The 13,384-nt window shown below is 40.1% G+C and overlaps 2 protein-coding genes across 2 annotated transcripts; one reads left to right on the top strand and one right to left on the bottom strand.

Annotated features, from left to right (window-relative positions):
- The first annotated feature begins 963 nt into the window (after positions 1 to 963).
- LOC135618242 (thaumatin-like protein) lies at positions 964 to 2,374 on the top strand. The gene has a single exon (XM_065119111.1). The coding sequence runs from the start codon at positions 1,404 to 1,406 to the stop codon at positions 2,145 to 2,147; it is 744 nt and encodes a 247-aa protein (XP_064975183.1). The 5' UTR covers positions 964 to 1,403; the 3' UTR covers positions 2,148 to 2,374.
- Positions 2,375 to 4,035: 1,661 nt separating this feature from the next.
- On the bottom strand, positions 4,036 to 9,765 carry LOC103977561 (IAA-amino acid hydrolase ILR1-like 6). Its single transcript, XM_009393110.3, has 5 exons — positions 8,993 to 9,765; positions 8,011 to 8,136; positions 5,444 to 5,758; positions 4,701 to 4,829; positions 4,036 to 4,598 (listed from the first exon to the last, which is right to left on the bottom strand). Exons 1-5 carry the CDS (start codon positions 9,470 to 9,472, stop codon positions 4,236 to 4,238), a joined length of 1,413 nt encoding a protein of 470 aa, XP_009391385.2. The 5' UTR covers positions 9,473 to 9,765; the 3' UTR covers positions 4,036 to 4,235.
- Positions 9,766 to 13,384: the final 3,619 nt, after the last annotated feature.

The raw sequence follows: 13,384 nt of genomic DNA, 5'->3' as shown, positions 1-13,384 counted from the left end.
TTTTTTTTTAGTTTTTGATGAGAAGTAGTGCCTCTTATTTCTGAAATTCTCCAATGTTTTGTTTATCTATTTTTTTTTTCCTCTCTTTTCTTATGTAATAAGATGAACTGATCTAATTACAATAATTTTATATTATATTATAGTATTTTCAATAATATAGAAATCACTATAACGTAGTGCAAAAATATTATAATATAATATTTTTGTATTGCATTATAATATTTTTTAGTTTTACTAAAAATACTATCACATTATATAAAAATAATGTAACGTAGCACAGAAACACTATAAAAAAAAGAAAAAAATTGGTAAGAGATTGATTTATCAAATCAAGGATATTCTAGGAATTAGACGAAAAAAATCTAAGATATTCTAGGCATTATATTAAAAAAAATAACATGGTTAAAAAATTATGAAAATGAAGGATACTTCCCCAAAAATGAGAGGCATTTTACAGGAAAAGTCAGAAAAAAAACATTTCCGAGAATTCATCGAAAAAGAGACCTTTTTGGAAGAAAAAAAAGAAGAAAATATTATATATATATATATATATATATATATATATATATATATATATATGTGGATTAATTATAACATGAATGGGCCGAACCGGTCCCAGCCGGGCCGGACCGGACCGGATGGCAGCTGGCTATGGACCCATATTCTACGAAACAGTACGAGAACGCTTTACCAAAGTCTACCCCATGGGCTGATCCACCTGCTTTGCTTTCTGGTATCATGGCGGACGATGTCAACTGTTAAGAGAAAGGAAGCAGGAAATTGCCCTTCTCTCGGTACCACCGTGACCTCATCGTGCGAAGATGCAGAGTCCACTGCTGCATGCAGCGACAAAGCTTTTACCAGCTCACATGCTTTGAACAGTTCAAATCCTGGCGGACAAGACGACAACCATGCCGAGAGAATCTCTGCAGAGTCCACCCCCCTCCTCGTTCCATGTGTGGCTGTCACATGGCCAAGCTTTGCTTTTTCTCTCCTATGTCAGAAGTCCACCATGTCTTTTCCAAGCCTCGGTGACTGTGACCATGAGGAGATGCTTTCGCTGCAGCAGTGTCGATGTTGAAGGAGTTCGACGCTTTGATCATGTGAGGAGACTCCCAATTAATGTGTATGTCTTGTACAAATGCTACGGTTTTCTTCTTCGTCTATATATGTCCGTACCTGACACAGTCGACCCTCACCCCACCAAATTAAGATATGTTACTCTGACGATGCTTACCTCGAGTTGCTTTCACCGTGTCACTCCATTCCCATGAGCAGTAAGACCATTTTGGTAGTGGGAGAGCGCGGTATTGTTGCCTGCTCTGATATCTGACCTCATTAACACTGGTGATAAGAGTGGGAGGAGAGTGATCACCGCCACCACCGTTAACATCGAAGTGAACATGGATTCTAGGCTCTGGATTTTGGGGGTTTTGCTGTCGGTTCTGGCCAATGCCGGTCCGTCGGCGGCGGCGACGCTGGCGTTGTACAACAAGTGCAGGGAGACGGTGTGGCCGGGCATACAGCCTAGCGCCGGCAAGGCCGTGCTGGCCAGGGGCGGCTTCCAGCTCCTCCCCAACCAGGCCTACTCCCTCCGGCTCCCGGCGGGTTGGTCCGGTCGCGTCTGGGGCCGCAGGGGCTGCGCCTTCGACTCGGCCACTGGGCGCGGCCGCTGCGCCACCGGCGACTGCGGGGGCGCCCTCTACTGCAACGGCCTCGGGGGTGCGCCGCCGGCCACCCTCGCGGAGTTCACGCTGGGGCAGGGGCGGCAGCAGGACTTCTACGACGTGAGCCTGGTGGACGGCTACAACCTGGGCATGTCCATGACGCCGTTCCGGGGGAGCGGTCAGTGCGGGCGCGCCGGTTGCGTCAGCGACCTCAACGAGGTGTGCCCGGCGGGGCTGGCTGTGCGCGGCGGCACCGACAACCGGGTAGTGGCCTGCAAGAGCGCCTGCTCCGCCTTCGGCTCCCCCCGGTACTGCTGCACCGGCAGCTTCGGCGGCCCGCAGCAGTGCAAGCCCACGGCGTACTCGAGACTGTTCAAGGCGGCGTGCCCCCGGGCGTACTCCTACGCCTACGACGACCCCACCAGCATCCTCACTTGCACCGGCGCCAGCTACCTCGTCACCTTCTGCCCTCAACACTAAACCTCGCCTCCTCCTTCCTCAGACACTACAATTTCTCCTGCTACATTTCATGGATGTCATATGATCTCTGGTCTACCACTGGTAGGCTTTGCTTTCTTTAGCTTCTTCCACTTGGGTTCTGCTTCACATAGTGTGCTGCCATGGACGTTCTTGTCATAACGAGAAGGCTTGCAGTCTCTAATCGCATGCGTTCTCTTAGCAACTTTGCTTGTCTTGTGAAGAGCTTAGTCGACTGTTTGATGACATTTGATGATCTGCATTTGGATCTTTCGATATGATAATACCCCCTTGGGGAGCTGCATCCGAAGAACTTAGATCAACTGTTCAAAAGAAACACTCTTTCTTTACGTAACATCACTACATTGTCCATCTTCGAAAACATCATTTTATTGTCCCATCATAAATAGTTTGTGCCTGTTTATTTCATGTCACCTATTCTCTTTCTTTCTGCAAGGAAAGATAACACTGGTGATATTGATCATTTGACATATTCAGTGAACCGAAAACCTTGGCGTCCTTATGGCTCGGTGCTCGGTATTGCTTCCATCGCGTCGGCGGCAGCACCAAGTCCCACCACTTCCGTCAACTCACAGTCCTTATTGCAACTTCCGGTGTTGCTACAGCAAGAGCTCTAATTAGTTTCCCGTCGCAGAATAGACGATCTTAAGATTAATTTATAAAAATATAATAAAATAGTATTATATTTTAAATTTAAATAGTAATTTTAAATGAAAAAAACTTAGTGGATTCATCAGTCACCACTGAACACTACTCATACGCAGGTTTGATTTGAGATATATTAATGATATTATCAAGCTTTTAAATGAGAGAGTATATAATATCTTAATTAATTTTGTATTAAAAATAGGTAAGATTTAATTTAAATATTTTGATTAATAATTTATGTCAATAAAAAATGGAAGAGTCAATTAGTTCGGATGGCGACAAAAACAGTGCAGGTGGGCGAGCTTTCCTTATTCATCCCGGACGCATTGATTGTTTTCCTCGGGCCAGAGGACATGATGGGCGGCCGGAGGCGACAGCGGCTGGTGGCGGACAGTGAGCACTCAGTGACTCGTTAACTTGGTGTGAGATTTGATGCCACCCACTCACATTGTAAGTGACGACGTCTCGTGAGCCGCTGCGGATTGGCCACAAGCAATCTGACTCTTATCGGACACATTAAATTATTCGATGGTGGTGAGGCAGCGACCGAAGCATGCTGTAGCTCGAGGAATAATATACCTAATAATAAAACATCGACCTCGATCCAGACTGCTTGCTTCGAAAGATGTGGTTTTTGTTTTGTCTTTTGAGGGTTGCTGGAGCTATCTTGTCAATCTTAATTGATAAATATACTGCTGTAAAATCCATATCGATAGATCTCATGTTTGATTCCGTGTAGAAGCATTTTGTACTCGGTGTCGATCCATAAGAAGAGCTTTATAGTCTCACCAAATGAAGCATGTTGAATAGCTTCTATGGTGTCTTAAAGATAACTTAGGAAGAGGTAATTTGATCATAGGATCTTACTTTTAATAATTGAGATCATGATAATTTTATTTAATATGATTTTGAATCATTAATCTTTAATAAATAAGGATGTTATATTATCATTAGATGAATATTCTACGTGTTTAATGTATATTTTATATTATCTGGAAAGTATACTCTTAATTTATTAACATATTTTGCATATTGTGTTCAAACTATTACTACATAATAAAAACTTAAGCTGCCTAATTGTTTGTCCAAATCTAAGTTTGTATGTTTGATGATACATCTAACCAAAGCTACTTATATTATTTATGGTAAAGTCTTCTTACATCTTTTTTTTTTATGTCTCAGTAGTATTAATTCCGATTGATTTTGCAGTAATCCAAATAAGTAAAACAAAAAGAATTTATTTTTATCAACATAATAATAGAGAATATATTTCATTTACATTACAGGATAAACAAGTGGAAGAACTCTTCCAAGTCTTCTCACCCTCCAAACAAAATCTCATCAAAATACACAACTAGAAAAAGGTCAATAACTTAGGAGCCTCTTCCCTCGTGCAATCGTGTTCAAACATCGTCGAAAAATCTAACCATGCTCGATAAGGTACCTCTCGGCGATTGCAGCATGCATGGCAGCACCAGTAGGAAGAACATCTTCGTCGATCATGAAATAAGGAGAATGGCCGGTGTGAACTGATCCTAATGTCTCGTTCCGTACTCCGATGTAGTAGAAGGCTGCTGGAATCACTTCGGAGTAGAACGAGAAGTCTTCTGCACCCATCATCGGTGGGACGACCATGAAGTTATCGAAGCCCAGCATGTTGGTGGCTACCTTCTTCAAATGCTCGTACATTGACTCCTCGTTAACTGTCGGCGGGTAAAACCTTTCTTTCTCGAAGAAGTCTACGGATGCAGCGCATCTGTAGACACTAGATTGCTCTACAATTACCTGTGCCAAAGTGTTTTTGATGAATAGAAGCTAAGGTATATGAAAAATAATAAACTTTGGCAAGAGATCCTATGACAATGAAAAGGCTATCTGATCACCAACCTCTTCTATTCTGCGCCGAAGCTGGTAAAAGCTTGTGTTAGAGAAAGCCCTGAAAGTTCCACCAATGGTTACAGATTCAGGAATCACATCAAGATTGTAGCCGCCATTAAATGAGGCCACCGAGACTACCTGAAACAGATGAAAGGAAAAAAAAAACACTCAAATCATGAAGAAAAACAAAGCAACAAAATGTAAAACTGCTTTAGCAGGTCAATTTTCTACATCGAAGAATTAAGTGAATCTTCTAGAAGACCAAGGTCAACATTTCAGCTTCAAGCCTCTGTATTTTAAATTTTTAATAGCCAGAGAAATGCATCTATTTATTACGCTACATCACCGTAGTAGTAAACACAATCTGAATTGTTATCAGTTAACACCGGTGATAATTATCATCGTGTCAGCAGAAAAACTTGAGATTATTGCCACTCAAAGCAATTAGCCATTGCAAATCGTTGCAAGCAGAAGGAATACAATTATCTAAATTGACACACAATCAAATTTGCTAAAGAAATGGGACAATATTTTCGAATGCTCTATCTAGTATATTGATTATAATTTATTATTTTTTATCGAAAAAGAAAGGCAAGATGAATTACAATCTCAGATGAAAAAACATGGAGTTGAATTCAAAGCACAGCAAGTCAGACAAGTTGTTGGAACAGGTCGACTCTGCGAATATTTTCTATTCAATTCACAAGCATAAACAAAACCTTAGAAATAATACACCGAAAAAGAACCCTAACCTGTGAATCTAGAGGATTGGCTTCACGGGACACAATATTCTGTAAGCTTATTACCACAGCTGAGGCAGCCAAAATGGGATCAACTGAATGGTGTGGATTTCCAGCATGTCCCTCCCGTCCCCTTATTCGTGCATGGAAAAACCCACATCCAGCAAGCAGAGGTCCAGGCCTCGAACCGATGACAGAAGTTGGGCGTTCATGGGATACATGAACTGCAAATATAGCCTCAACATCTTCCAAAGCACCATCCTCAATCATCCTCTTAGCGCCTATTCCAGCTTCTTCTGCTGGCTGAAAAAGCAGCTTAACAGTTCCCTGTGGTTACAGAAACAGTCAGAACCTATGCAGCTGGTATTAGCTCTAAATTTGGCTGTTGTGCCAAAAGGATCTCTATTGGAAAGGAATAGTGGTCAGATAACAAAACAAATTAAAATAAGATATTTATAACATTTAAAAGTTTGCAGAAAAAAATTGTCCAAAGACTTCTCTAAGAGGGTCAGTAACAAAAAGATCAGAGTGTGGTCGAGAGAAATAGTCTTGGCCAGTTGCTGACTTGGCATGTATTAAGCAATGTGCCCCATATAACTTGAGACATGAATCCAAACCGCATATATGGCCCACTGTACGAGGCTCCCGCCAACACGGGTCTGGTAAGAATCAATCTTGGTCCCCTGAGCGCTTTCAGAATATGGCCCATTGGTATCAACCAAAACACATCCAAAACTTTTGAAACAAAACCGAAACGTCATATCCTTACCAAAATCATTTATGCTTCTTCTTCTGATTTTTTTTTTCTTTTCTCTATATTTCCCCAACACTCCTTAGAAGCAGTGTCAGGAAGTCATCAGCTTGAGACATCTACAGACTTAATTCCTTGTTGTCTACTTCCACAGGTTAAGGAGATACAACAACTTAAGGAGAAGCTTAAGAAGGCAGGTGAAGTAGGTTAAAGTCTATTGCCAACTCATAGCACAAGCACTCTGGTGTTTAAAATTTTGCAACTTTTCCAATAAAGTTAAACACAAACTCATGATCATTATATTAGAAACACCACAAAATAAGATTTTACCATCATGATGTTAAATCCATTATTAAAATAGTTGCATATATTCTACAAGTAATTTAACTATTGTCCATCTATTTTATCCACAAAGGTTGCTAATCCTTATTAAATGAATCATAGTAGTTTAATATCACACCACAAATTTGTTCTTTGTTTTAATAACTTCAATGGACAATATGGAAAGAGCCAGACTAACCGATATGAATAAGAATTCTGTCTGAATAAACATGGACTAGCTCCTCTGACAAAAAAGTTTGTTCAGCCATCAGTTAAGAACTAAATTTCAGTATTTGGAATAAAAGTTGAGCATGTAAAATATATTTTAAACCACAAGGAAATGTTCATCGAGTATTCATTCTGTTCTAACAAGCTATTCACAATCAGAAAACAAAAGTTACATTTTGTTTATCCCTACACAACCACCGCTTGTTGCATAGCATCTCCTTTTCCAGTTGTTGCCTGCAAATTGCATTTACTTATACCAACAAGTCTACCATCAACACCACCTAAATTGATCCACTTTGTTTTCACCCAGTACTGACTACTACACTTACTTTCTTATGTACATTGTAAAAATAAAACCCAATTCCCTCGCACAGATTAATTACTAGCACTGGTCTCCTTTCCTATTCCACCGCAAGTAATAAATAACTATTACTAAACTATCCATTATAGAAGAGAACATAAAACTTAACATGTGAGTTGAAAAAACATACAATGACATTTAAGTTGCTTATCTTTCCAGCTCAGCTAGTAAGATTGTCACGACAATGAAAGCTCTTAGGAAACTGGTGCTGAAGAGCTGCTTGTTACAATAAATATCTCAGAGATGTGTTTATACTCCAGACTTTTAACCCGGTGACATGCTATAATCATATGTCAATGGCAATTTGCCATATCACCAGACAAATGTAACATTGAGGTTCCCGGATGGTAAAAGCCTCGAGCACTAACTTACACAAAAAGGTTTAAGATACAGCCATATCACTTTGTTAAGATCGGCTTACGGCAATCCGAAACCCTTCCTCTCTGTACTTTAAACTTTAAACTAATTTTGTTGAAATAGGTTCACTGCTTTCTAGAAATGAAGACCTTTGAAATTGGAACACTGATAGCATAACTGCTTTGTCATCTTACCTTGAAAAGTTTACCTTCAATCCATGGTTTAAACTTAAGATTTGAGAATGCACCATCCGTTGTTGAACAGAGGAAATCGATCGGAGAATCTAAATGCATGTGTGTTACTGGGATAAAATATAACTAGTTGTTCATTAAGGATATAAAGGTTTATATGATGAAAAAACAGAAAAGTAGCCACTTAATGAAAATGAATTGTGATATGTGCAGCTTGTTCACAGGTGACAAATGAAACTAAATCACTTACTCAGGTCATGTGAGGATATTTCCTAATATCAAGATGTCATTTACCAAGAAAAATCAATCATAAACTCAGGCAACTGAAGTCACTATAGTATGAGTACGAGTTTTTCAGAAGGACAAAAACCTTTAGACGATGTTCACGGGCCTTTAATATCTTGGCAGCACCTAAGAGCATGGCTACATGTGCATCATGCCCACAAGCATGCATTTTACCGGGGACCTTGCTCTTGTACTTCCACTCGACAGCTTCCTGAGATAGAACGTGGGATATAAAAGAAAAAAGAAGTGAGTCAGTATTGATACTTTTAGTTAGCAAATCAACTTTCTCAGCAACCAAAGCCAAAAGATGGCTGAAAGCGACACCGCAGGATCATTTAACCTCAAAGCAGGTCTTACCATAGATATTTACCAAGACATCGTATCGTATATCACTCTCTCGCACGTGCAGAACACTTACAAATCTTACACTGACATTGTGTCCCTGACTGCTTCCAGACTCATCAAGTACAACACATGCATTATCTTCCATGTGAAAAGTAGAAGACAAATGTTGTCCCAACAGAACAATAATGAAGGATTCAAGGAACGCTCACATGGATAATAATTCAAGGAAAGGTCACATGGAATTTTTCAAGGTGGCTTAGTCCATTCCATTAAATCAATATCTGGCACCGGCATAGGACTTTGTGTGAGAGCAACTGGACGATAACATTACCAAAAATGTTAAACTCAAGGACCTTTCTCAGATTCTCCGTTTATTGGGGTCCATATTGATTGAAAGACACTTTCAGATCGACCATAGAGGACCATGGAAATCCAGAAGAAATGAGCAGAGCAAAAATCTCATGGCAGTAAGTCCAACTAATGAGCAATCTTAGTGACACCTTATCCAAGTGACAATTTACAGTTTGTGAACTGCACCTTCTATACCAGCCTAAAAGATTATTATTACTAATATCTCGTAGTCACAATCTAATTTCCTCAATAGCATCAAGATCTACTGAAGCCCCAAGTAGCAGGTGGAATTTATACAGATCGAGCTAGAATTTCCCTTTGATTTCAACAACTAATCAAACAAAAAAGAGGACAAGGGAATTCTCATAAACCTGGATCGGCAGAGCATCCATATCAGCCCGCAGGGCGACGAATGGCAGCCCGCCGGTGCCGATGGTGGCGACGACGCCGGTCCCCGCCAACGGGAACCGGTACTCCACCCCCATGCGATCGAGCTCCTCCCTAATCAGCCTGCTCGTCTCGAACTCCTGGTACGCCAGCTCCGGGTGCTCGTGGATCCTCCTCCTAACCGCCGTCACCCACTCCACCGCCTGCGGCCGTCTCGCCAACCCCAGGATCTCCGCCCTCCAATCCCGCTCCTCCTCCTCCTCCTCCTCCTCAGCCTCCCCCCTCCAATCCCTCCCGACGCTGCCGCTCCCGTTGCTCTCCCTCCCGTGCGTGCCGCCGCAACCATCCCTGCAGGCGCCTGCGAGCACGACGTCCTCCGTGAAGTAAGAAGCGGAGCAGAGCGCAGCGGACAGCAGTAGTATCACCACCACAACGCCACCCGGCGACACGATGGACGCCATCATCAACCAATGACGAAGCGAACAAGGAGGGATGTGGAGGGTACGAATTTATACATGCAGCCGGATATCATACGGGAGCGGTGTAGGTGGTGGAGAGGGCACAGGATTCCTATACCGTTTCTTTTCCCCATCATCGCCATCATCCTCCATTTTTATTTGTTCTCCGAGGCAAATTTGGGTGGGGCAAGGTGCGAAAGGGACGGAACCGGAGGCGTACCGCTGGGCGTTGCGTCAAAAAGCAGGGAGTGGACTCGGCCGTGGCCGAGCTGCACGCTTCAGCGCTGGGTTCGTTGCCGTGGGCAGACCGCCGGGCGCGCACATTTACCTCGTGAGGTAATGAGGGACAAAATATAGCTGGCACACCGACTACATACCCAATTTGTGGGTCCCGGTGACCCCAGGTAACTCTCAAATCAGAAGGCGAGGAGAGTCACGGGTGCGGAATCCGTTGGTGAAGTGAGGCCGTCGTTATCCGAGAGGAAGGACCAAAAAGAGACCGAATCCAATGCCGCAGTAGGGGATCGGAACAGAACCGGCGCTTGACGGCTCCCAGCCTCGCTGTCGCTACCCTCTATTTCCGACACGTGCGGGAATTGGGCCGTCGCGGGAGAAGTGGATGTGGATGGTTGTTACCGCGCCTTCGCCTTCCTTCATCCGCCGGATGTTGACCGGGCTTCGGGTTCCATGGAGACTGCAAAGTGCGAACACCGTTCCCGCTTTCGGCTCCGCGTGTAGGCAACTTGGACTCCAAAATCCTACAAACGCTGTCGAGGTGTTCGACGAAATGCCTGGGTTGTCAACTTGAACTTCTCCTTGCCTTCTTTCCAGGTACGTTTCGACTCCATGTTATTCACAGCATATGTCTATGGGAAGAATCCATACCATACATGGAGGCGTGTTGCGCGTACATGCGTGTGTATGTGGAACTCGTCAGGCCATGCGCATCACTTCCAAATCACCCAAGGATTTATTGAGTTAGGTTGACAATCCTTCTGGGAATGGCTTCGTGATGCACGTTGCGTGCGGGCAAGAATCGCCCGCAAGCATGTGTGGATGAAGCCATTGTGTTGTGTCGAAATCCTGTGGAAGCTTCAATGTTGTGCTCTGTTTTCCTATTCGTTTAGAATAGATTATGAATGTAAAGGCTTGTAAGGTTATTCCCAAGTATTTATTCCAAATAACTATTCCAAGTGGAGAATCAACTTCAAAAGTTACATTCCTCAAGTTGCCAAAACGCATTAATTAGTTGGATAGAAAAACTTAGAATATGTTCGCACGTTCTCAAAATTCATTGCACATGAGAAAAAAGAACACAAGTTTCAGAGTAGTTTGAAGTTCTGTCATTCCTGGCCATGGAAATATGTCCTAGAAATACAAATTAGTAGTTTTTGTATTTACCCCTTTAAATCTAAGTTTTCAATACCAAATAAAAGGATGTTTTGAAGTATTATTATCTTAATATTTTTTAAAACTCCTAGTAACCATGGTTTATGGTGGTTAAACTAAGGTGAATGACATATATGAAGGATTTAAATATTTGAATGGATATATATAATGTGGATATATGCATATATGCAATATTAAATTCTAGAGGGTGATGCATGCTATTTCAAATGTTTTTAATGATAGATATGTAAAAGTTCCAACATTTCTTTTATGATTTGCATCAAATCACTCAAATCTTCTCATGCTCTATAAAGTCCACTACAGCCCCTTTCATCCTTCCTATTCATACATCTCCCTTTCATTAATTTTTTCTCCATCCAAGGCCCATCCACACACTCCTAGACCACTTGCATCTAATGATCTTATCATATATCCAAGTTTTCCCTATTCATGAAAGTGACTAAGGAGGAATAGAAGAAAAAAGAACTAACATGAAAAGATTGAGCACAGGAGAAGTCATAGCCCCAAAATTTGCCCAAGTCTTAAGTTGGACTCTGGACTTGTCAAGTCACAATTTAGACTTGATTTGGACTGCTGTTGCTTTTTGTCAAAAAGAAAAGTTTTATTTCCTTATACTAGGTCAAATCAACTAGTATTAGAAAGAAAAAAAAAGTGAAACAAAGACATTGACATGCACAATGGAGGATTTTGGAGGACTACTATGCAAAGATTGAAAATTTTGTATTTCTATGGCAATATTATGCACTTTGGAACATGGACTGTTTGAAGTTATGTATGTCTGGTCATTTTCTTATTGGCTCACACAAATAGCTCAACATCTCCCTATAGATTCCAATTGGTTGTAAACCCTCTTTTTCTTCTTGTTTGTTTGTCAATGGTCCTTTTATGAAGGCATGATGGAGAACATGTGATGTATAAGACAGCAATTCATACAAATAAGGGGAAAAAAATCTATATCTGCTTGTGTCTGGTTCAAATTCATTTTGAATTTATCACCAGTCAATGCATTAGGCAAGGATAAGAGTATTGCATCAAATTTATGTATAGACACTGAAATAATAGTATTGCATCAAATTTATGCAAGGATAAGTACCAAATGATGGATGTCATAGAGTAGATAATTAAAATAAGTATCAACAAATATTTATTATTTAAAAATGGTAGTATAAAAATTGTACTGATTATATTATACAAATTCATTAAATCATATTATCTCCACCAGAGTAATGTTCTTGGCTTGGTTATGAAACCTATACCATCACTATCATGAATCTCAATCATTTATCTTGAACAATTGTGGTTCCTATTTGCATGTTTGTTTGTGTAAAATAGCTACTCTCTGAAGCATTCCAACACGCAATCTTTGTCTTTGATCTCTACCTTTTCCCTGTTTTGGCTTTCATATATGATCTTGGCACTGTGTTGTATATAGAATTTTTTTTTGGTATGTAGACATTAAATTTGTGGTCAATGCTATATCTTTGTTTTCTATATCCTATTAGTGATTAGGATAATGGTGCATCAGTGGCAACTGGGACCCTAAGTTTGACTCAAATAGTCTATCACTATAATGGCATCTGATGCTAATGTGAGACAAATTTAATATAAAATATAAGTTATGAAATATAAAATACAAGTTATAAAATATAAAATTGATATAAAATACAAATTATTAACAACTTTCCTGATTTTAATATTGAAATATAATTGACATATTAAGACCTAGAGTCAAGACTACATCCCACGGCCAGACATGGACATAATTTTAATTTGTAGACTCACGTAAATCCTAATATGTTTTTTACTAAGTTTTTAACAAAAAGAAATTTATTTTCTTATTATGGATTTTAAAAATATTTAATATGTAAAAATTATAATGTAATAACAAATTCATAAGGTATATATTTCAAATGATATCTCTAATCTCCACTGAGACATTCGGATCTGTTAGTGTATTATTAGACGAGCGATAGGTCTATAATCATTATATGCATCATTAATATATAATTTTTTATATTAAAAATGATACTTCTAAATAATAGTTAAAGGCATTTTAACGACACATATTGTATGTGATTTAAAATCTCAAAAATTAATTGTTGCGGGTTTAATGAATAAATCCACTTTTAATTTTCTTTATCCAAATATGGACCCACAAAGTATGATTTCTTGGGCTTCATACCGGCAAGAAAGGTGCAAATAGAGTCCTTCCATCCTTTCTTTTATGTCTCTTCTGTTCTTAGCCTCCAATCTCTCTTCATTGGTTGCTCCAAACTCTCCTCCACCATTTCTAAGTTATATTCATCTGATCCACTTAAATCAGATTCATATATTTTTTATTAGATTTACAATAGATTTAAGGAAGATATAATTCATGCACTATCCATTATCACTTCTAATATGGGCTAGAGATGATAGTGGATTAAGTTTTTTAAATATCAAGATCTATTTAATCCATTTATTTGTATTGGATTTCAGAACCTTGTACTGGATTTAGATGAAATGTAT

This window comes from Musa acuminata, chromosome BXJ1-3 (assembly GCF_036884655.1).
Source record: "Musa acuminata AAA Group cultivar baxijiao chromosome BXJ1-3, Cavendish_Baxijiao_AAA, whole genome shotgun sequence".
NCBI lineage: Eukaryota > Viridiplantae > Streptophyta > Magnoliopsida > Zingiberales > Musaceae > Musa > Musa acuminata.
The sequence above is the reverse complement of the archived record's forward strand: the minus strand, read 5'-3'. Positions and strand labels throughout refer to the sequence as shown.

What these genes read in the sequence shown, in the direction of transcription:
- LOC135618242 (XM_065119111.1), top strand. Translation starts at nt 1,404, where the DNA reads ATGGATTCTAGGCTCTGGATTTTGGGGGTTTTGCTGTCGGTTCTGGCC.
- LOC103977561 (XM_009393110.3), bottom strand. Translation starts at nt 9,472, where the DNA reads ATGATGGCGTCCATCGTGTCGCCGGGTGGCGTTGTGGTGGTGATACTA. An exon ending in CCCGTGAACATCGTCTAAAG is followed by an intron (nt 5,759 to 8,010) that starts GTTTTTGTCCTT and finishes CTGTAACCACAG; the next exon opens with GGAACTGTTAAGCTGCTTTT. An exon ending in CCAATCCTCTAGATTCACAG is followed by an intron (nt 4,830 to 5,443) that starts GTTAGGGTTCTT and finishes CATCTGTTTCAG; the next exon opens with GTAGTCTCGGTGGCCTCATT.